A 25,735-nucleotide genomic window follows, 5' to 3' on the forward strand; every position below is an offset into this window, starting at 1 on the left:
AATGTAGCAATAGAAACCCTAAAACACTTCTCAACATAAATTGCCTAACTGTGTTTTAGCCCTGGCCAATGAACAGCACAGTGTAGGGTATCTGTGCCTTTTGTGTGTGTATGTGTGTGTGTGTGTGTGCACTTGTGCATATATACCAGGGTACATGCATGTTTAGATTATTCTTATGAATTATGCCTTGTTTCTGTAATGATGTAGAAAGAATTGGCTTTACAGAGCCAATGTCTATAGCCCTGAGGGTAAATATACATACACACACACACACACACACACACACAAACACACACACAAGGCAGGGGGAAGGGGTGGCAATTTGCATGTTATTACTGCATATTCATGACTAATTTTGTTAGCCTTGCCTAATAGGCCTGAGTGACAGCTTGAGAAATCGAGAGCCTACTTTAATATCATACACATTAGTAGTGATACACACACAGACACACACGTGCGTGCACACACATGCACACACACAGTTCAGTCACATTCATTCGCCCTGTTCTTTCTGTCCATACAGTGATCATAATATTTAGTTATGTTGATGCTGTGTCATTTTGTCTGGCACCACCTTTATTGTATATAACAATACTGGAAATCACAAACCCACATTTATTACATGCAGAATCATGACCTAGAATAAAATGCACACATGCATGCACACATATTTTATGAATAGCATGAATAATAAGTATTTTGACTTATTGGTGAATGTTGTCACATTTGTTAAACCAAAAGAATCAAGAAAGTATAAAACAAAATGTCTACTCAAGTAGTGATTACATTTTTGTCTATTAATGATTAGAACCATATGCAATATTAACTAGTACAAACTGTGCTCTTATCATTGTTGATGAAGTATTAGTACCATGGCCCTTCATTTGTGTGTTTTTAAAAATATATGGCCCAGACAAGTTGATGGTCAGTGTCTCAATTAGAGAGTTTTTTTTTTTTTTTTTTGTAGTACACACACATCCACATGGACAGACAGGTGAGAACAGGGATGAAAGTAACTTTTCATTCAAAACCATCTTTGGATTTTGACACCATTCCCATTTCAGGACATTTTTCTCTAAAGTATCATTCTTAAATGTGTGTTTTAAAAGCATTGTTCCACCAATGGGAAAGGGAAATACGCTTTAAAATCCCCATATATTTGGACCATCTTAAAGGCCTTAAAATAATAAGAAAAATCATTTGATGAAATAGGCTGCCATGGTATTGCATCTGTTAACACACACAGTCCAAGGTTCTGGGTTTCTCCCTGTGTCTCTGTGGGCTTTCTCTGGGTTCTCTTGCTTCCTCCTCCAGTCCAAACAAATGCAGGTTTGGTTATTTGGTGACTTTTCCAATATGGAACCCTAACAAGCTGAAACCTGGAGCTTCCCATACCCATAACACAGTGGAACCTGAAGGCTGGTGAGGTCGGTGTGTTAGTCTCTGTGTGTGTGAGGGCTAGGACTGCACCCCTCACACACATACACACACACAGCTGAGCAGAAGACACTGATTTAATGACCACACTCTGCCTGTAATGGGGACTGTGTGAGCAGTTTATCAAGCAGCTGTTGAACAAGCAGAACATAAACTTGCAGAGATGTGATGCATTCACTGCTTTGAGGCGGATAATTTTCTCAAATCTCAGTTTAACTTCTAAGAGCATCACACTGTGTTTGTTACGGTAACTCTGGAGATGTCAGTGTCAGTGCCATCTGATGATCGGACAGTCTTTCCAGGGTGTACCCCATCTATTGCCTGAGTCACCTGGGACTGATAGGTAAACACAGTAGATAAAATGGATGCATGGAAATCATAGGTTTTATGCTTCTGAGTATAGAAATTTGTGTATATCATATCGAGGGAGGTTGTGTTTGTCTAATAATTAATTCACAGACATTTGTACATGCTTTGTTGTATATAAAGTTTTTTGTGCAGGTTTTTTTTATACCAAAATGTATTTTTATACCAAAACGCCTGGTCAGGTGGTTAATTAGCAACAAAGGAATCTGAAGTCAGGTTTTAACACACTCTTTTTTGCCAGTTTAACTACTTCATTTGACTGAAAAGATTTTTTTCTTTTCATGAACTGAAAGATTTAACTCTCAGCATTCTCCATGCACTCACATGTCACTTTTGTCACATCTTGTTTTTCCTGCTCTGCTTGGTGTGAATCTGAAGGCATGCTTAATCAACTGTGAGTTTAACATTTTTAATCTGCACAGTTTCATCAGAATAACTCATCTCATGAGGCTGGTAAAAATTAGATTTTGTGTGTGTGTGTGTGTGTGTGTGTGTGATGTCTTTGATGTCATTTTGAATGTCTGACAGCTGTCACTGGTGACAGGTGTCTGGGCAGAGTTAATATGTTTTTACTGCTGGGAAACACACACACAAACTCCTTCTTCCTGGGGATTTTACATCGACTTACATTCATTTCTTGCAGACTTATCCTAACCATAACCAAAACCACTACATGCCTAACCCTAACTAATTGCAAACCAAGTCAGCGATTTAACATGTTTGGGCCCAGCATCTGTCCCCACGAGGAAACCCAGTGTGAGTAATACCAGACATACCTATACACACACAGAACAATACATATGGTATTAATTTCACCATGCTGAGCGGCTTGATAATAATAATACACTGTCAATTGACCATAATGCCATTTGACCATAAACTTTTATTGTACTTAGATAAAAGATAATTATTCAATTTTGTGAATAAGTACACTGCCTGAACAAAAAAAAAAAAAAAAAAAAAAAGATTGCACAGTTATCCTGTGCTGGACTGCTATTCTCCAGCACATCCCAAAGACTGTCACCAACAACAGCTTCACAGTTTGAGTCTGATGAGTGTTAGTGGTCCTGGAATATGCCTGTGTCATCAGGGAAGAAAAAAATCCATTGATGGGATAAACTGGTCATCCAGTATATTCAGATAGTCAGCCGACTTCATTTTATTGCCGCCTGAAGTTGCTGAGCCTCGATCTGGTTAACTGAAGTAACTCCAGATCACAACACTGCCTCCTCTAAGTTGGCACTAAGCATGATGGGTAATGCTTCATGCACTTCAATTCTCTTCTCGATCTCTGACCATTCACAATTTAGTTCCAACCACATTTCTTCCATTCAACAGTTCTTAACCCAGTTGCAGTAATTTCAGTCTCCTTAGTTGTCTTGCTTGCTTGATGCAGGCCAATAATTTGAGCCTTCTGAAACACAACAACATCTTTTCCACACTCACTGGATCCGTCTTCCAACACGGTTGTTTAAGAACTCACTGCATCATTTAGGGTTAAGAAAACTGTGGCCAGCTGAAACATATTAATCACAGCAGTAATTATCCAGTCAAAGGCTCTGAAGTATTTGCTTGTTTAAATCCAAACGATGTCAAGTACACATGCTGGATTTTGTACTAGTGAATATATCAACACATTACAATGACTAGAATAGGAACATATTTCAACCGTCACAGTGCTACACCATGTGTATCAATATGCTTTTTCCCTTTTGTTTTTCTTGTTTCTGTAACTGTATGTCATTTCTCTCTTCCTTTTCTGTCTTTACACAGTAGTGCTCGTTCCTTGGTTTACATTGCTGAAGATTTAGCAGACCAGGAGGAGTGCAGGGAGAATTTAGAGCAAAGGCAAAAGGTATTTGACTCAACTTGTGATTATGCATGATTTAAAAAAAAGTCTAAACTAAAGAGTGAAACTATAAAAAATTATGTTCAGATATTGTATCCAGGCATTATCTGCCTGCTGTTTTTGTTTAGTCTGTTTTGCTAATTTAATAAGAGTGCATTAAAGAGACCCTTCTATGACTTATTCCAAAATGTTGTAATGATATATGATATCTAATATATCAATGTCAAGGTAATTACTAAAATAAGTCATTATTATTATTGTTGTTGTTGTTTTTGTATTACATAATATGATAATTAGATTCCTGAATTTCCCTTTTGGGGATGAATAAAGTTAATCTTATATTAGAAAACAATTAAACAGAATTTGATCATATTATCATAATTTGTAAGACTACATATGCAATAAAATAAGTTAAGATACATTTTTTCAGTGCTTGTTATTGCTTAGAAGCTTGTCTGAGAGGTGATTTTTTTTTTTTTTTTTTTTTACAATATTGGTTTGGCAGCTGTGCTAGAAGCGCTCCATGTGCAGCCAGGTTTAACAGGAAGCTGAGGCGTGTGTGATGAATTACCAGCATATCTCAGAGCCCTGGGTAACAAACATGGTGTCGCCGGCTGGGATTAAAAGGGAGAGTTTTTTATGGCCTTCCCACACCTCCTTACTGGGTGTCACTAAATTATACCAACTGCTGTTTTACTGTCTTCTGTGGCTTACGGTTAAGATACACATAAACACACAGGCTAGCAAAAATACACTCACACATATATTTGTGCTTGTGGTACACCCAGCCTTGTTGGTTGTTTATGTGTGTTGGCAGGTTCTGTTTACTTATGGTGCTCGTGAGTTGACTCATTTGCACTGCTGCTAATTAGTGGTTTGTGTAATTACAAAGCCTGAGAGAAACAGAGTAACTGGTGCTTGTTGTGTTAATCATATTGTCAACAAGTATATTTTTTTATTCTGCTTGTGTTTCTGTTTAACTGGTATGTCTGCAATGCAGATGCATGGCTAGATCAAACAAAAAAACTTATGCACACATGCTTGTTAAAATTGATTGCCACAGAATTGTAGTCTTTGTTTATTAGTAATATGTCTCTGTATGAAGTGAATAATTTCCTAGAATAACACTATGAGGCCCAGTTAGAAAAATGTATGCCATTATCAAAAAAACAAAATGCATGTGTACATTTTCTTGGTCTGAAGTAAAGGTTTGAACAAAAGATTTTCATCTGTAATGATATGTGAATTACCAACATGGTCAATTATAGGAGACAGCCATATTCCATATTTAGAATGACTTCTAGTTTACTAGTACATATTAATTATATTATTAAGATTACATTTAAGACATTAAGATGACATTTGTGGAGAGTAATCATTGCCTTTTCTGAAACACATTTGTCACACAAGTAAAATAACTGTCTTTGAAAGATTCTCTCACATTTTAACTCCTTCATGGCCCAGACTGCAACACAGGTGCTGGATAACAGTGAGAGGCAAGTGCACCTGCAGAGTGAGCTGTCTTGTCTGCAGCGGATCCACAAAGACATCACGAAGGAGGTTGCTGAGAAAGACATCTGCATCACCAAACTGCAGGCTAACATTCAGCTGTTGCAACAAGAAGGGGTGGACACTCACACTCAGGTGTGGAGAGACTCATGCATGAATTAGTCCTTTTTTGCACATGTTTGCTTACATGTGCTGTAGATACTGTACATGGAGAATGGCTGATAATGTCGGCAAGAATGCTGTCCGTCATGTCAAACATGTTTTCCTTAACCTCTTTTCCCTAGTTTTATGACATGATGTGCCTTGAAATGGGGCTTGTGATGTTTCAGATTAATCCTTATGGTGACATTAGGTGACTTGTATGTCATTTCAGAAGTTCAGAAATGTGACCACCTGCAATTCCTCTGTTTTCCATCTGACTTTAGCTTTCCAAGCTGAATGTGAGAGTGAGGGAGCTGCAGGAGGAGCTGAAGAGAAAAGAGGAAGCATGGAGGCAAAAAGAACAGAAACTGAAACTAAAATATAAAAAGGAGCATAAAAAAGCAGAGAAGAGGAGAAGGCAGGAGCAACAAAATATAGAGGAGGAGTGGGTGAAGAAAATGGAAGAAAAGAAAAGAACACTGGAAGAGTGGAAGGAGGTGATTGAGGAGGAGAGAAAAGCCAGTGCTCAAGCTGTTAAAAAGTGGTCTGAGAAGGCAGCTCTTTTGGATTCTGAGGTGAGTATCTAAATGTATTAAGTAGATTTGTTTTATCTAACCAGGTGACTCAACACTGCAAATAAGAACATTGTTTCTCTTCATTGCGTACCCCCTTTTTAATTCTCTTGTATGAAATAAAGCTTATTTGAATGATGCTTCTATTCTTTGAATAGTAAAAATAAATAACTGCAATAGTCGGAAAAAACAAAGTAATAAAAAAATAAGATTTGTAAAAGTCAAGAAAACCTACGTACATTTATTATGAACTCAAATACAAATTGAAAATATTCTATACACCTCAATCCTCAATTAAAAGAGTTCTAGAAAAAAATATTTGTCCTCTTGAACTTTGAGTATCTTTTTGTTTAACAGTGTCAAGTCAGTATCAACTTTCAGTCATACTTGTACAATGATGTTTTAGCATGTTTACCTACTGCAGTGCAGAAGACATCATATTCACACATGCATGTACACACTTACAGGCTGGTAAAAAAAAATAACAAAACACTTCACCTTAATTCAGACCTCAGACACTCTCTTCTCCACCCCCACATCCCCTCCTTTCTTCCATCCTGCCATCTCGCCACAACCGCTCCAAATTAATCTGCAAAATATTGATTTGAGAAGCAAGGGGGTGGGGGATGGGGGGTTGGGGAGCACGATTGCGGCCGCATATTAATTCAAACGGGCCGCACTTCGTCTCTCCTCTATACTTTAAGATCCTCATAACTTCATAATTGATTAATGTTCCTTTGTGAAGTGGGGATGAATAATACATTAGTGGGCCTGCTGCACCCTCAGGCTGATGAGAAAATGTTTAATTTCAGTAAATGTAGCGCTCCCTTTCTCTCTCTTTCATTTGTACTCTGGTTATTTGTGAGTGTTGGAGTGTGTTTGTGAATTTTCACTTGCGAGTTGAAGACTAGAAGAGTGTTGTTGATTTGCTTTTTTCATGTTTACTGTTGGCTTCAAGCGCATGCTAAGCACCACAAACAAAAAGCAGTGATCTGCATTTGCAAACACGAATGAATAAATTGGTGAAATAAGCTGAGTATTGTTCTATTAACTGATATAACTCCAAAAGCTGCGTCGCTTTACAAGCTGTCTGACTTCACAACAGAAATCATGTTTTTGGATATTTTTGCACATAGTGCAGCACAATACACTGTGAACATTGTAGCTGCATGAACATGAACATCAGTCAGGACTCACTGGAAACACACAAATGAGCCCTAACTGTTTATAAGAGACAATCCCACTATGGGATACTTTGGCCTTCATAGTGCTTCTTTAGGTGTGTTTAATCTGTACTGGACTGTAAGTCTCTTGATTCTTTTTTGTCTAAATAATGCAGAAATCACATTATAGTGCCACTGTGAGCAAAGGTGCTGCTACAGACATTCTGTCTTTATCACACCAAAATAAAGGCAACAAACATTTTTGTGCCACTGTGCTTCAGTATTTCTTATGCACATTTCGACTTTTTGGTTGTAAAATTTAGAGAAAGATGAGTGTGGTGATTATAATCCATCCAAATACAATACAATATTTTTGTGCATGTATAAAAAATGGGTGTAGGTTGACTGGTATGGGGATTAACCCACCGGATTGGGGACAAATAGCCCCTTTAACAGTCTGGATAGGGCTTGTGAGGGTGATGTGTCAGCAGCTCTGACTAGCACAGCCTGGCACAACTTAGCTCATCTGATTTACAATGCTAATTATGCTAATCAGAATCCTAATGATGATGAGGGGTTTAAGAGCTACGGCATTGCAAGCTTGGTATGTGTGTGTTTGGTGACGCATGGCAGGTGTTTGGCAGCTGATGGTGAGGGCTTGTGTGTGATGAAGTGAACACAAACAGACAGTTCACGTATCTCACTTATGTCTGCCGAACTTTGTTTACTTGTCATTTGAACCTGTGCCAGTGGTGAGGGGGATCTATACACATACACAGTCCTCATTCATACACAGAGTGCTAAGTGAATAAATAATATTTATCCATTAACAAGCATCCTCATTAGTTATGCTAATCAGCCTGGATATCCCAATTAACCTCATCGAAGGGGGCAAAGAGAGCTCTTGGTTATATGTGGATGTGGATTTCTATGCCTGAGAGCATATCAAAGACACTTCAGAAAACACATTTGCCTAATTAGTTTTCAATGACATAGACAATCATTTATGTTCTGCTTTTCAGTATGAGGTAACAGGCTTTCCACACAAAAGGAAATAAGAGGTAGGCCTATTGAACAATGTTTGTGTTATTGTACTTGCATATGGATATATAAATGTACAAGTATCTCTGTCTTCTTCCAGCCTGTGTCTCAGTTAGAACCACATAAACTTGTATATTATGGTACTTTAAACAGAGTGTGTATTTGTTCAGAGACTGGCTGCCGGTTTCATTAGTTTATGTCCTTGGAAACACAATTTGGCCTCAAGTTGTCTCCATTTATTTAAAACCTTCAGACAGCGTCCCCCTAATAGTAAGCCGTGTTTCCTCTCGTTTAGCTTCACCACTCATTATCCGCACCATGTGGAAGAGACAGTGTTTAGAGAAGAGGGAGGGAGAGAGTGGAGAAAATGAGTAAATGCAAGAGCAAACCATAAAGAAAAAGACATAGGGAATGCATGAGTGACTGAAAAAGAGAGGGCAGATTGTCTTTGAATCTGACCACAGTTGCTTGTGCTTCTAATGAATGAGGCAAAAGAACAGAGGGAGACATGCAGACAACAGTGTCTTTGTTGAGCGGATGCGACATAAAAGACAGAACACAACAGATTTATGTCTAATAGGAAGTCGCCCAGAGCTGCAAACTGCCTACTCTGGGTCAATTGCATATTCTGTCTTTTAATTAAGTCAGTTTAAGTTTTTGTGTACACTTTTTGGTGCATGTTTGTATGTGTTGAATATTCATGAACATGTGTTTGCCTGTTTGCCTCTGTGCTATTTACCTGCGTGCCTTTGTTTGCAACATTTAGACATGCACCTTATCATGTGGAGTTAGTAGATGAGAATTACTTTTGACAGAGTACTCGTCTGCTCCTCTGGTTTGCTCTGTATCACTGACAGTAGGAGCACTCCCATTAAAAGACAGTGTCACAGTAATTAGACTTCAGAAGAATTGCATATTGTATTGGAATTCAGACCTTAAAAAGTGTTGACAGAGATATTTTCTCATTTCTAGGAATACAGCTGCATGTGAAACACATGTTTACATATCTGTTTTTTGTTTAATTGGGATTACACTTTTTTAGAACAATTTAAGGGTGACCCTCAAAAACACTGTAGGACTTAAGGGGTTTTAAAAAAAAAGGTACAGTATTAAATGCTGCACCCAGCTTTAGCAGGAGCTTATGACATTTTTGCTAATGTGCTAATGGAATTCACTGAGCTAAGCTGTGGCTCTTAATGTCCAAAGCTTGCTCATTTATAATGGGAAGACCAAATACTTGCAGCTACTCTGTGCTCTAAAGGTCTTGAATGGAGGTGAGATGGTAATATTAGCTCACACTCACATCAGCTGAGTCATCTCCTCTGTGTCCTTGGCCTATTAACTGATTTAAGACAGATTAGATGACTCTTGCATGAACGTGCACTGGCAAATATACACACACCAAATTTGAATATCAAAATGGAATTTCTTGACCAGGGAAAACTAGATTAATTCAAAATGTTTGCATCAAGGTGTAGGTAAAACAGATGACTGGGCATATTTTTAAGCCATTTATGACATTAACTAAAGCTCATGTTATGCAAACACATTTTGCAAGTCAAAGTCACTTATCTTGATGCTCATTTTTTCTCCTTCGTCTTGATTTAACTTTATGAGATCATCAGCATAGGTATTGATTTTGCACTCTGTTTGATGTGTTTTAGTGACCTAAAATGTGTATGCATAATAACATACCACAGCAACAAAATAATGAATAAAAAATCTATTTCTGCACTACTGAAATGTGCATACCACGTGCCCTTCCAGTACAAATATTACACGGTATGCCTCAGGTTAGGATAGGTAAGAGATTAAAAGAATATCAACATTTTAACATGAACACAGTATCCATCCATTACCGCAGCATAGCATATTAGTTTCCTACATGCTAAAGTGGCTTTTGTCAATGTTATATAAACAGACAGACCATTGCTCTTCTTCCAACAAATGTCACTAATAGAGTTTTTTTTCCCCTTAAATCTAAAAAAAAAAAAATGGAAAAAAAAAGTGAAGAACTTGCAGTGTGGCTACCAGGTCAAATCTCCTGCCAACCTAACAACATGGTTGGTGATGTACATTTGGCTTGAAAACCTGCCACAAACCTATAGCACTCCTTTTCTTCCTATTTTAGTCTTTGTAGTCATTTCTACTTTGAGCTACTTGATGAGCTCAGGATACAATGTTGCACCTTCCACTAGTTTTTTTCTGATAAACAAGTTTTTTTTTTCCGTACTTGTTTAACTTGTCACGTTTCTTGTTACGTATAAGGTACTGAAGAACTCCCAGCCAGTGTAAAATGTGTATATTTGTGTCTGGTCATACACAGGTTTTAGTATTTCTACCTTTCTTCATGTGTGTCTGTGATAGTTTCCTCTCGAGATGTTAATTCCTCTCTTCCCTGTTGTTGTCATGCTTCCAGCAGTAGTGTCTGCACAGGGAGACGAAGACATATTGGACTAATGAAAAGCCCTCCTAAACTCTCCCCCCACATGAATGTTTAAACATGGTTGTCATAACATTCATTCGCTCACACATGACAGCTAGCATCTGCAGCTGCCTTGCTCGCCCTCAATATTTTATCATACCATCTCCCCTAACCCCACACTAGCACAATGACTGTGTGTTAGCAAACTGAATTATAATGACTAAAAACAGGCCATGTTCAGACTCACTACCAGCACAGGTCATACATAATGGATTCAACAACACCACAGGTCTCATAATGGTTCAATTAGTCAGTCTTAAATATGAAAGAAAAGCCAAATAAATGAAATGTGGTTATACATGGAGAAAAAAAAAACTGATGTGAGAAAGAAAGAAAAAATTGAAACAGAAAGAAAAGGGGAAAAACAAAATTTGATAAAAAAGAAAAAGAACAATGAAGCAAAGAATGAGAGAAATCCTTATGCCCATATACAGTATGCTATTCAGAGGTCCCATAACACTACAGGTCATTCATTGGGCCCATGGCCATTTTAACTGGAGTTGTTCACCATGGTAACGGTTGGTCGGCAACCTTCAGACCACCCCTGCACCCCATCATTCCCCAACCTTCCTTACTGCCTCTTAGCCTATTTGATTGGACGCACAATTGAAATGTCATGCCTCAGCAGCACACATGCACATGCACCAGTTTAACTGAACTAAAACAGTGGGGTGAAAGAAGTAGGGATGCTGTGCAAGTCAAAATGAGAAAAACCAGAGACACAAGTAATCCTACCCCCAATCCCCCTCCCCCGCCCGAGACGGGAGAAGGATTTTGTTTCAGTTTTATATCACTACAGTCTTTCAGATAGCAAGAAAAAATGTCTCAGTATGTGTGTGTTTATTTGAATTCATAGTTACACGGTGAACCATGTGTGGTGGACTAGGGGACCAAGGCACAGAGCATCAAAGCAGAAAGGCTTGTCATAGCCACTGAATACAGAATCAAATGAATATTAATGTGGAACAATTTACCTCAGGGAAATGTTGTCTGTGGGTTACCTTTGTTAATGCATGTGTCTCACCTTTAGCAAAGTGCATTGGGGGGGTAGGGTTGGAGGTGGAGGAGGAGCCTGGAGGGTGGACAGCACTGATGTATTTCTTTCCTTCAAAATAGAATTGTCCAGCATGCATCTCCTCCCCTCCTCCCCTTTGCTTAGCGTACCTAGATGCCATCTGTAACTTTCCATATTTATTACAAACATAATAGCCATAGCCACTGCAGAAGAATCATATTGGATAAGTGCAAGTTACTATTGGTGCCATGCTTGACAATGTTGTTCAAAGATTTTATAAACAATAAAAGCAGAATTTATATATGTTTTACTACAGTATTGGCTAAAACATTTTTTTTAATGCTTGGTTAAACTTAAATTTAAGTTAAACATAAAAATACTGTTGATTTGACTTTTTTTCTGTTCACTTATCATTAACAGTGCCCACAATTACAAGAATTCCCTGTCTGTCTATATTCAGGAGATTTTGGCTCCTGTTGTGGTAATGTGTGTACTATTGTGTTATGTGAGCGGCTTCCCACAATGCAGGACTAATCTGTGCAGGTCTCTAGGTGCTGCTAATCTGCATAAGTGACTGGGCCACACTTAAAGCTGCTGGCTCCTTAAAGCCCCTTCTAAATCAGTGTTAAAGCCTTGATAATAGACCTCACTGACCAATTGATTGGCCTTCATATGTTTACAGCTCACTTTAATTGCCTCAAAAATACCATTTGTCAGCCATGTGTGTCCACATATGCATGTATGTGTGTGTGCAAGCATGCCTGTCCATCGACGAAAAGGCCTATTGATTTATCAGCATCAGGATTTGTCCCATTCACCGTACATAAACCCCTGCGTATCTGCTGTTCAAAATGGGAAATGGCCCCATCGATTCCCTTAAGTTGGAACCCAAATGCTAAAGATTTTTGGATAAGCTTTCTCATTACTTAAGCTGAAATCAATAGGGGAGAGCATGGGTCTAATGAATGAACGGGCCACAGATCAGATGGGGTGTGCTCATCCCTGGCCTGTCCTGGTCAATTTCAATGTGTGTGTAAGAGAGAGACAGTAAGAGAGAGAAAGAACTTGACTCTTCATACCTCACAATCTGTTTTCCTGAATCCTGTCGTTTCAGATGTTTTTATTTCTTTATCATTATTATTATTATGTTGTGACACATTTTCCTTTACACATTTTCTGTCAACCTGTAGTTAGAAGTCAGAAGAAAGCAGCTGGAGCAACAGAGCAGCAAGCAGTCAGAATTACAGCAGAAGGAGGAGACACTTCTCGCTAAGGTACGGAACTCAGGAAAAACATTCAGTGCATTCATGACTTCTGTCCACACTTAAAAGTTTTACAGCAAGAAAAAAAAATAATACAGTGGAAATTTATCATCTGGCCTCACAATGGCCTGTTTTCCCTAGGAAATCTGCTGTAGTTTGATTTTATCATCTTACTTAGGCCAGTAATAGGCCAGAAATAAATTCCAAAATAAAACATGAGTACATAGGGAATACCTAATGGAGTGATCATGGCATTAATCTAGGAGTCAAGATTTATAAAATAACTTGCCCTCTCATCAACACCTAAAAAATAATTTGCATATGAATATCATGTAAATTGCATGTGTCGGTACATAGTCAGTTAGGCAGTGAAAGCAAGAATTCAGCATGCCCACAGAGACACAACTAATCCTTCAACTGCAACAATCTGGATGACTTTTTGGTTTTTCCACTTTACATTCTTTCCACTCTTGAAATAGCAAAACAATAAAGTTGTGTGTATCTAAGAAATTGTCTTTAGGCATGTAGGCAGAAATTTTTTTTGTACATTTACCAGAGCGCTAAGAATTCTGGTCAGGCTACCTCATTAAATTAACAACATTAATTAGCTACAGCTGATACTGCAGATAATTGTCATTTCAGCTTGGCAAACCTAGAGTCACCAGTTTACCATTGCTTGCAGTTATTTGCAGTTGATAACGTTATAGTCATTAAATACCACATACATGAGGCAGGCATGTGAACAATTACATTGTTGATTTTTGCCATGTGGCTTCAAATAATGAAAAGAAGTAATTTGTGCATATCAACAATATGTGCCAGATTAAGTATCTGTGTGCAAGTATCACTAACCAGCCCAGTTTTCAAATAGTAAGCTTCCTGGCCCTTCCCCTCACACCCCTCTAAGGTGTCCCGCCTTTTCAACTCATAAATATGGAAGGCGAAAGATGATGAGATTCACGGACAAGAAAGGAATCAAAATCTATTGTTGCGTGTCCTTTTCACCGTGTAAAGTTTGGATTAAATGTCACACATTAGCATGTGAACTTTTAAATGAGCTTGTTTGCTCTCTGCGGTGTGGGGCATGTAAATATCCATCTTGAGAATGGAATTGGAACTGTTTAGTGTGTGTATGTGTGTGTTTGTTGGGGGGGGAGGGCTTACACAAGAATTTTGAAGTGTGGGACATATTTGAGTGTTGCACCAGCAATTATGCTGCAGCAAGGGACTAGAGTACCAAAAAGCACTATTGACTGGTTGCATCTGGCAGATAGTGGCAGATGGGAAAACTCCCTGATGGCTGTGGCTTCTGGTGATTTGAGAGAAAGAAGATGATTGACAGGATCGTCCGAAATGAGATGAGCAAATGCAGGTATGAGTGGAAAGAAATGTGCTTGCACAAATATGCAAGGATATTGGCAAAATATGTAACCTTGACAGAGAGTAGCTTTGAGATAGTGACTATTAAAGACTTCAGACGCCTAATGCGTTGTGTACTTCATGATTTTGTAACATTTTATACACATAATATCAAAAATTAATCTTAAAAGAACGGCACAAAGCAATTCTAATATTTATAAATGTGTCCCTAAATTAGTTTGAGCAAGAATTGTTGCAACAGTCTGCTTGTGTGTGCACGCGTGACTGTACTGTGTAAGATATTTCACAGTAACCAAACAGCATTCTGTATCACATTTCTGTCACTATGATTCTTCTTTGTTTTAAAATGTGAGGCTGCTTATTTATTGACATAATTTCCTCTCAGTAAAGGACTTGTGTCTGTAAAACACATTAAAATCATAATAATCTTTGCTAGCCCAGGAGCAACATTATTGTTCTATTATACTCACCGAACAACACCATCCCAGCCTATTTATCAATCCAATATCTCATAATGTGCTCTCTGCCTGGCCATTTTGAATATCAAAAGATTTCACACCATTGTAGCATATTTCCTATATTTAGTTTTAATCTCTTGTTCTGACATGAATCTGATGTAACCAATATGATGTTTGATTAGTTGTTGTTGTGTCTTTTTGTTTGCTTGCTTTTGTTTTGTGTTGCTTTTTTCCTAGTCTCCAGGTGGTACTTGATACAAGTGCAGAGCTAGTATTATGTTAGATGTTTCATCTGGATATAAAAATGATTTAGTGTGTACTCAGCACACAGTGTCATTGACTAGCTTTAATTTCACTGCAAGGGTGGGCTTTATTACTCTGATACTCTCTGAATGTGAGTGTGTATATGTGTGTACGAGAGAACGAGAGAGGAGGAGAGAGAGAGAATGAATGGTCCTGTGCATAGATATTTGTGGCTCTGCATGCTTGCTGCTGTGGCAGTGTTTCACCTGTTCACACACATGCAGTTATCATGTCTCTTTATATCTTTCCATGCCTGCTGTGCATCCAGCCTTTTCAGCATGTAATTACCATTTAATGGAAGAACCAACTAAAGCAACACTTGGAAAAACTCTCACATCACACTCAGGCCAAACCAGTGATCCTAACGTAAGAAACAGAGGGGCTCCACTTTGCTGTGACAAACCTTACTTCTGATCAAATGCTACAGAGCTATAATCATGTTTGTGCCACTGAATTCTTTAACCTTTCCATGACCCCACTGAATGCCAGTGGCCCAATCACAGAACCTAATTGAATCTACTCGGCGGCGCCCCCCGACTGATGAAAAAATAAAATTGGAGGTGAAAAATGAATACAGCAGCAGAAAGAGAGAGAAAAGGAAGGATGGTGATGGTAGGTGTGTTTGTGGGGTGCACTGCAGTTGTACAAATGCGCAGATGTGTTCACAAATACACACTCAGACATGTACACACAGTCACACCTTTTTCAATCCCACAGTAGAATGAGGAGTGGGAAATGAGAGGGAAAGAGGTTTCTCATTACCCCCTCAGCCCATTCAGAGGATATTTCTATAAGATAATCAGATTTATTTGTGATTTTCCTTTAAGCAGCTTAGAGTTTACTTCCAAGATTAATATTTTTCTTTATTATTAATATCAGACTGTAATTAGGAGTGATGTGTCTCACCCCACACTGTTCCATGGCCGCCAGGCAGCTAGCTGGATAAAACTCTTGTTGCGACTGTGATCCTGTTCCAAAAGACAAAAAAGAGAAAAGAAAAAGTAAGTTGGGATGACTGCAGGGTTGGAATGTAGAATTACAGAGGCAACATACCTTCCTCTGTCTAAGGGTGTGTGTCTGTGGGTACAGGACCATACGAATATGTGAGTGTGTTTTTTTTTAGTTTATGTGCTTGTGTGTGTGACAGTGTGATGGTCCCCTCTGATTGATAAGGTGTCTGTGCTGGCTGCAGATTGCTCTTGCTGATTGCTTCTGAGAGCTCCAGCTGATTTATAATCAGAGCAGGATGAAGGATTGAGCTGTGGATTGCTTATCTGTTTAGCCCCCCACAACATAAAGTGACAAATTATCATGTTGAACACACACACACACACACACACACACACATAGTCGCACACAAGTGCATGTAAAAAAATAATAACGTGGACCTTGTTATTAAATATACACAAACACAGATGTATTTTGTAGACACAAACACACAAACACACTTGCCACACGGAACATAAACAGCTCTACTCATCAGCACAGTCATATTTTGGTGATTGCTGAAAAGAGTGCAATCAGTTTCATTTGTTTACATGTGAAAATAGGAAATTGTCAATATCAGATGTAAGTCAAGACAAGTTGCAATTAACTTGTTTTAGGCTGAAGAGTTATTTGGAAGCTTCTATTATAATGCAGGTGATGCAGGTGTTTTTTTTTTTGACACACACCTCCATTGCTGCTTAATGTACTCATATGTAACTGCTTTTCTGTACGCATAATCATGTCCACAACACCTGCACATTGACAGAAATGCTCTAGACAATCTAGTGAATACATAGCCTTTCAATGTACTGGGCAAAGAGATTCTGATTGTGTAAAGTTTTATATTTTTACACTATAAGTAAAGGAGGTGCTTCTTGTTTTCAATAGACTGGCATATTATGTGAGACTAATTCCACTTGGCAAGTCAAAGTACAAGCCAGCAGGTTTAAATGCTGACAGTTTTAGTATGCCCTATGGCACTGTGACAGCACTGAGTGTTTGTGTATGTGTCTCTGCATGCATTTGTCTCTGTGTCTGTCTGTCTTTCACTCCCCTCCCATTTTTACCTGTCTGTGTGATTATTTGTTACTTTGTCTCCTTTCACCACTGTTGTTTATAAATGTAAAGTGACAGAATCACGAAAGAGGCAAAAAAAAACACAAAGTACACAAACACACACACACACACACTGACGAATGGCAGCAATTAGATGGGGAAACCAAGCATGTGAGGACAGAGGAGTGCTGAGGGGCTGCAACTGCAGAGTGGAACGCATGTGTGCGTGTTGTACATGTTTGTGTGTATTTTTAAGGTTTTTATCCTGGTGTTGCACCATCCATCTGTTTAAATATCAACCTTGTCTCGTATGTCACTGGACAGTTGCTGTGGTGGGGTGCAGTTGGTTATGGGACATTAAGATTTGCTGTCATGGACCAAATCAGAAAAGGTTTAGATTATAGCATTATCACTTTGCAATAGTTAATTGCTCATGGAACTGAGGCTGGGAGATATATTTTGTATTTTTGTATTTGTTAGAGCCCATGGTTTTTAAATGGTATAGGCAAAAAAAGCAGAAATGTTTGTAATTTCTGTTTTTTCTTGCTTAGATTCCATGTCAGCATGCACAGTTGCTTAACCCACTGACACTGAGACCTTGTTATTTATTTATTTTTTTAATCAGATTTTCTCCTGGTTTCCTAGCAGAAGAATAACTCTGTCTCTCCCTTCAGAGCAACGGTCACTTTTCATTTTACCTTTTAACATGAGAATTCATCTTTTCAAGAAATTCACCACAGCAGCCTCTCTTGTGTGAATCAGTCACATGTCTGGCTACTCCAGTCGCAATCTAATAAACAAATCTGTGCTTACATGGTTCTGTATCTTTTTTAGGATTTCCTTGGTTTTCTCAAACTTTTTACAGGCTTTGTACTAAAGCACCATAAAAGACATCTAGGGAACATTTGTTTTAGCTACTTTTTCAGTTTTTTTTTTACCTTACACAGCTTTAGAGCTTGATTAGATGGAACTACTGTAGTGCATATTTTAATGTCAATATTCATACTATACATTTCAGTAATAAAATGAAGTCAAGTCAAGGCAGATTAGTTTAAATAAAATAATAATACATTAAATAAGATGCATAAAAGCACTAAGGGAATGAAGACATGACACCAACTATGTGACTAACATTTTTAAGACTCATGCCCTCATGCCAACTTTTTGCACTTCTCTCATGTGGGATTATAACTGATTTTACCATCAGGTGTATGATGGTAAAATCAGTTATAATGCAATGCAAATAAGTGGCACCATGTGTTTGTCTGTGTAGGAAAGAGCGAGTGAGAGCATGTACATGAGTACATGTAATAATGCAAACTGTTATTTACATGTAAACTACGTAGCAGATATATAGTATCTCTGTGTATTATGAATGAATGAGCAAATATGGGTGTATAAAGGTGTGCTTGTGGTAACCCTGTATCGCTGGTGAACTCATTTCTCTCAGAAATCAAAGTTAAATGGGTCATCTATCATGAGAATATGTGACTGGGACACTTGTCACTGCCTCCCTGTGTGTGTGTGTGTGTGTGTGCATGTGTGTGTGTGTGTGTGTGTGTGTATGACTGAATATGCACACAATGCAAGGTGTGTGGTATAAAGGCAGTGCATGCATGTGCGCACCCTCTTGTGTGTGTGAAAATGTGTGTGTGTGTGCATGTGTATGGGGTGGCCACTTGTCTTTGCCTGAGCTATGATTAATGGTTTACATTGGGCTGTTCATCCATGCATGTTTCTTGGTTTATCGTTTTATGCTGTCTCCAATTAAAGCTCCATAACTTGAGTGATGGCTTCACGCCAGTGTCCATCAATAGAGGCCATCTGCGGCCTTATGTATTCAGGATATGGAAGCCACACACTAACTAATATCCTCCCATGTCAGGGCCATTGGGCACGTTGTGTGTAAATATGCAGATGTCTGTGTGTGAGTGTGGATGTAAGTGAAAAATACAGATTTTACCAATGTAAATGTATTTTGTGTCTTAAAATCTGATGTTAGAACTAATTAAATACATTGTCAGTGAGGTAAAATAATTCCACTTTTTCATCTAATCAATATCAATCACAGTGTAATCCATTAATTGTCTTAACTACATTTTTCTCTTTTATTCACATTATCAGGGAAGAAAATCTGAAGGTTTTTACAAAGGAATATGTAGAACATTTTTTGTAGCATGTGCAAAAGTGCAATTTTTGCATGTTTGTGCACAGGTCCGTCTGTGTCAAGAGAGAGGTAGAGGATACATACATCTAGATATGTGAGCTCAGTCACTTGTGCACCACACAGGCAGGCGCATTCTGCACAGTACAATTTCACGCAATATTATTTCTCATATAGCTGTAATGACATTAGGCCGATATGTTGATTATACTGTCGGCAAACAGAAGCCTGATGATTGGGTTAGCATATTACCTTATATCACATCTCTGTGTTTTTTTTATTGGCCTCATTTTTCCAAATCACTTCCTATTTCTCCAGTTTCCTGGGCAAGGTTTCAGGCTATGCGAGCTGGTGATGTGGAGTAATATGATGATAGGAAGACACAACAATGCAAGGGAGGAAAAGATAAAACCAGTGAGCAGCTGTTGTTATTTGTGTGGATACAGGATAAAAGTAACTGGGTAATGTTAGCTCGTGTTAACTTCTGCAAATGAGAGATAATTAAATATTTAATCACACAGAAAAGACATGCAGATTTTGTGCATGATGTTTGCTACTCAGCACTACTGCCCAGGAATAAAAAGTGGTAAAGAAAGCGTACAGTGTCATAGATGACACCCATTTGTTATGGGGATGGATTTTCGGTTCCGGTTGAAATTATGTATCTTGTCCGAGCCTGGTCGACCCAGGCTTAACAAAGTTTGTGTCCTCCACTTGGATCCTCTCCTCTCCTCCTTCACCACCACCACCATAAGTATGATACCATATAATGTATATTGCTTCCTCAATCTCGGGTCCTCTACCACAGGCCTGGGAGTTTGAGGGTTCTACACAGTATCTTAGCTGTGCCTAGCACTGTGCTCTTTTGAACTGAGAACTCTGATGTTGTTCCTGGGACCTGTTGGAGCCACTCTCCCAGTTTGGGGGTCACAGCCCAGGCTGGTGCCAATTACCATGGGGACCACTGTTGCTTTTACCTTCCACATCTTTTCTAGTTCTTCTTTCCTTGGTATTTCTCAAGCTTCTCATGTTCCTTCTTTCTGATGTTGCTTTTACTTGGGATTGCTACATCAACCTTCTTCTACCATCTATCTTCCTTCTGCTGTTTGTCCACCGCTACTATGTCCGGTTGGTTAGCCATAACCAGTTTTACAGTCTGTATCTTAGCTCGGTCATTTTCCACCACCTTTCGAGGTGGGTCCCATTTTGACCTTGGGACCTCCAGCCCATACTCGGCACAGATGTTCCTGTACACTATGCCGGTCACTTGGTTATGGTGCTCCATGTATGCCCTGCCTGCTAGCATCTTACAACCTGCTGTTATGTGCTGGATTGTCTCAGGGGCATCTTTGCACAGCCTGCACCTGGGGTCCTGCCTGGTGTGGTAGATCCCAGCCTCTATTGATCTTGTGCTCAGGGCCTGTTCTTGTGCTGCTATGATTAGTGGCTCTGTGCTGTCTTTCAGTCCAGCCTTTTACAGCCACTGGTAGGACTTTTCAATAACAGTCACTTCTTCAGCTAACCACTGACCTCAGCACTTTAGTCAGCCTGTAAGGCAGCTGCTACTGTAGCTGCAGCTATTACAGGGCTATAAGCAAGCAATGAAGTGAGCAGACTGAACATGCCATTACACTTTGTTACAGTGAATGAATATGAACATCTCACTGTCCTATGATAAAATTGTGTCTTTGAAGGTGAGCTTCATGCCTTATTTAAAAAAAAAAAGCAGCATGCTGTTGGTCCTTCTTATACAGACAAAACATCTCCAATCTACTAAGGCATGGAGTCTGGAAGACCTCTGAAGCTGTTTCCTAACATAAATTTTGTCACTCCGTATATCTAATTTATGCTTTTCTACTTGCTCTCTTTGCTTTGCTCACATTCATTGCTCATATTCCTGTTTTCTGTGCTAAACGTATAGACTTAAGGACGTTGCATGCCAGGATCATGCAAAAAAATATTAGGAAAAAGTGAAAAACTCAGAGGTGAATTAAATGAATCACAGACATTCACATCAAACATGACACAAACATGTAACTATGGGTTCTAAAAAGTCATGCTACAAAAATTGGATTCCTCATCAAGCAAGTTTACTTTGTGCTGACTTTACTAAATAAAAGCATTAAAAAAAAATAATTTTGCGTGCACCATATACAAGCACAAGAACAGTCGTTATATTGCACCCAGTCCAACTCATCATGCAGTGAATAACGCCAGTAAATATAGTACCTCTGTTTTAGCAGGATAGTAACTGTCCAATGTGGTGTCCATATTTTCTCATGATTCTCAGATAAACCTAATGTTTTATGTTGCTCATTATCGTATACTATTTATGATATAAAATGTTATTAGATGTCATTAGATAACTACATAACTAGATGGCAAAGGGTTTCATGTAGTCATTGGTGTCCACAAACAACTGAGTAGGATATAAACACCCAACTGTCATTACAAAGCTCTTCAGCTATCTTTTTCCATACATTGTCCTTGAAATTGTTGCCTTTGTAATTTTTGTCTTTTATCATAAAAAACACCCCACAAGCCTTGCCCTTTTGAAGATACACACACCAAAAAACCTCCCGATCAAAATTTGTCTCCTATCATTGTTGCTTAGGCCTTCACACCTGCCCATTTCTCTTGCATTCAGTGATCAATGACCACAAGAATTGATTGTTCACTTGCTGTCTAATGTAATCCAGACTTTGACGTGTGCACTTGTTTTGAGCTAGCTTTGGCTAATGTTATTGCTTGACCCCTGGGATTGTGTTAACTAATTTAACTACACTATCATAGCACTTCAATCAGTTTTCCACCCACTCATTTTATGTCCTTTCAATTACACAGATTACCAGTGCTGCTAGTGCTATTGAGCTGTACTTTTGATTCAAAGGCACAGTGGCCCATTGAGGCACAAGCACTGAGAGAAGTACACACAAACACACACATACACCCCACTTGATCTGCATATCATTATGCTTTTGATCGAATGCCAAGGTTTCGATGAGAAAGACATCAGAGTCAAATGGAGCGAACATCTACACAACACCTGTAGGATTTGTGTGTCTGTGTGTGTACCCATGAGAGAGACAGCTGTGAAATCTGCACCTGTTTAATTGAATTAGCCTTGTTAATGCATTCACACTGGCTGCCAAAAAAGCATGGCATTAATGAGCTCGTTAGACCAATTACTTAATTAATTGTCTGTATAGAAGCGACTTCCCAATGAGCTGCATCTTCATTATCTGATAGCTGCCTCCTGTTGGATCACTGAATGAGAGCTGATAATGCGTTGCTGTCACACTGCACGTGTGTGTTATGTATGTCTCCTCAAATGTCACATATTTCTGCATATACAGTAGGTATTTGTCTGTCTGTGTGTGGTACACTGAGAATATTGTGGCCAATATTACTGTGCATATTGCAGTGAAAGGTTATGTGGGGGCCGTCACTCCCACAGGTAAAGACAGAGTAGTCCTCCTAGCCACTTTCTAATCTCTCTTTTATTAGAAGTTAATATCTCTCCCGCTCTTTCTTACTTCACACTCCCACCTGCTTAGAAATGGCCCCGCTCCATCTTTTTAATTCAATTATATTAGCCACCCTCTCTCTCTGTGCCCATAACTCTGAAACTCACATCACTCTTTCACACTCAATCGCTTTTTTTTTTTCTCTCGTCTCATTTCACTCCTCCCTCCTTTGTCCTCAAATGTTCCATTTCTATTCATAATCCTAGATTGAGGATAGACTTTGGCCAATCATGGATTTGTAGAAGCCACTCTCCCTTTCTCTTCTCCTCTGGCTTGGTGGCAAAAACATATGATAAAGCTAAGAAGAAAGAAAAAAATGAAAGATGGGAGAAAGGCGAGAGGGAGGAGGCAGAGTCCAGGAGTTGAGAGTGGGACCTCTGGGGTGAAACTTTGATTGCTAACAAAATGAGAGTTAATCAGATTGAAGTTTCTCTCGCAATAGTGGCTTTACTAATATGCAAGTCCAAGGCTTAAGCACTCATTTGAAAAAAAATCTCAAATCTGTTATTCTTTCTTCTGGACTTCCAGCACAGGGTCCTATACTCCCCCACTGAAGAATTAAGACTTCACAAAGACTAAATAGAAACTTTTAATCATTTCTGGTGGTGGCGGATTTGAAGATGAGAAAAAAAAATCATTGTAATGTATTAATTATGTAACAATATTATGGCGTTCTGAAAGTCAGTGCTGGAGAGACCTTTGGGGCTAAAAGAGAGATTTTGACAGACGTGTTTTTTTGTTTTTTTTTTAACAAACTGGCCACTGGATTGAGAAGACTGACTTACATTGAGCGTGATGATAAAAATCTCCATATAATGTGTTACAGATTAAGAATTTGGGATTCCTAACAAATAGAAACAACTTGTTTCTATGATTATTCTACAATAATAAACTTTGTTGATAAAACACCTTTCTAATAAAGGGTTTACAGTGTGCTGTACAGAGAATCTTTTTTTCTTCTGCATCTTTTTCTTATCAAATCATGCCCCATCATGTGTTCCTAGCAATAATGTCAAGTAAGGACGCCTTGTTGGGACAGACTGTAAAAAAGGCAGCCTCCATTCCAAAGCAATATAGTTGACTAACACATCCCAGCTTTATGGCAACAGTGCAGTGGCACAATGAGAAGTGATGAGGATGACAGTTCAGCATTTTATGATACATGTAGAAGATGATTTAAATTCTCACAAGGGCGTAGTTTTGTATATTGATAGCTGGGACATGTCTCTACCAATATTTTGAGAGGTCAGAAATACCTCCCATAACATGAAGAAGGAAGTGTCTTGCTGTGAATGTGCTGCCAAATATGTCATTAGGGTTGTTGGGGCTATATGAAGCATGGGCAAACTTTAAACTGATATTACTTCTGTGAAGTTCTGTGACTATGTAAGGTAACCTGCCAATGTTTCTGTTGCCCTTACCCAAGAGTATAAACAATTTCGGGATTCTTGCAGTCGTGGCCTAATGGATAGGGAGTTGGGAGTCTCAGGTCCAGCAGGAATTGTCAGTGGCACAGAGTGAATAGCTAGCGCTCTGTCCACCTTCAATACCACAACTGAGGTGAGACCCTTGAGCAAGGCACCGGACCCCCAACTGCTCCCCGGGCACTGCAGCGCTGGCTGCCCACTGCTCTGGGTGTGTGTTCAGTGTGTGTGTGTGCACCTTGGAATTGAGTTAAAATGCAGAGCACAAATTCTGAGGATGGGTCATCATACTTGGCCATATACTGTAAGTCACTTTCGCATAAGTACTACGTCACTGTACGTAGTCACAGAATTTGCGGCACTTCATTTTCTGTCCATAGTGGCAGCATGCGGTAAGCTGCATATGAAATGCATATTTATATTGGGATTCTCAGTGTGAGAATGCCGTATGATGTGAAAGCATGTGGACTGGCTGAATTGCATGAGACTTGGCAGCCCTGTTCATGTTAACACTGCTGGCTAATCCTGTCTTTTGTTAGCTGTAGGCTAGTGTTGTTGGTAGCAGGAGTAGATATTTAAAAAAAAAATCTGTGGAAGTCAAATATACTTTCAACTCAGTGAAAAAGAAATGCTAATGAATAATGCAAGAAACAGTATCAGGCTATAAAAGTAGCACCATTCATGTGAGACATTCATTAAAGTTATGCTTCTAATTTTCACCAACCTGATGTTTGAAATATAACTAGAGTTAAACCACACACACACACACACACACACACACACAGGTGAACTGTTCAGGTGAGGACACAGACACACTGTTATGTAATAGTAGGCTGTGTTATATCTGACAAGTGTTTAGATTTGTGTATTCTAGTTTGTTACAGGTTCTCACATACATATTTATTAAATGTTTCAAGTGTTTTATAATGTCCTTTATCAAGAGACTGATCATATTTGCTCAACCTCTTGACCTGTATAGGATATAAATTGTCCCCTAATATATGCCTTCATTACATCCATAAATAGATACTAAGACTAGATCTGTTTCAAATGTCAGCATCTTAAATGTTAGAAATGTATTAATTGAAATATATTTACAAATATTTACAAGAGAGATAGAAGTACATTTTAATCAAAGGCACTGAAGTACCATTTCACAACCTTTGTAGCTTTGCCTAAAACTAATTGCTTGGTGGAGGATCTACAGTATCCATAACTAAGTCTAAAACCTTTTGGGTCTCAAACTTTGGACTCCTTTCCTGGAAACCACACCTCAGATAGATAGACAGTTTCTTCATTTCCAGTTGGTCTTTTAAAAAGTAACCCAACTCCGTTTCATAGGTCACCATGAATTCCGATGTAACAAGATGATGAAAAGGATGGGGGTGTCCTAGTAAGTTGCAACATTGATACGTTGGAGCTATGGATCTTTCCAGAGTATTTTTAAACTTATAAAAATGAAAACTTATAAAAATGAAAGCAGAAAATAGGCATATTTGCAGATGATATTTTGGTGTATCTTGCTGGTCACACAGACTCTTTACCTACACTGATGTTAGTGTTAGATGAATGTGGATCATACACTGGATATAAGCT

At 38.7% G+C, this 25,735-nt stretch overlaps 1 protein-coding gene across 5 annotated transcripts in view; it reads left to right on the forward strand.

The window, feature by feature from the left end:
* pmfbp1 (polyamine modulated factor 1 binding protein 1) overlaps positions 1-25,735 on the forward strand; it is a 93,203-nt gene that overhangs the window by 20,388 nt on the left and 47,080 nt on the right. For 3 of the 5 annotated variants that reach the window (XM_026292825.1, XM_026292827.1, XM_026292828.1), the window contains 4 exons: positions 3,577-3,658; positions 5,117-5,296; positions 5,587-5,877; positions 12,769-12,852. In XM_026292825.1, coding sequence (XP_026148610.1) covers positions 3,577-3,658; positions 5,117-5,296; positions 5,587-5,877; positions 12,769-12,852 — 637 coding nt within the window. Of the gene's footprint in view, positions 1-3,576; positions 3,659-4,157; positions 4,245-5,116; positions 5,297-5,586; positions 5,878-12,768; positions 12,853-25,735 lie in introns of those variants that run through there. The other 2 variants (XM_026292829.1, XM_026292826.1) reach the window with 2 other exon arrangements.

Source organism: Mastacembelus armatus, chromosome 20 (assembly GCF_900324485.2).
Source record: "Mastacembelus armatus chromosome 20, fMasArm1.2, whole genome shotgun sequence".
Classification (NCBI taxonomy): Eukaryota; Metazoa; Chordata; class Actinopteri; order Synbranchiformes; family Mastacembelidae; genus Mastacembelus; species Mastacembelus armatus.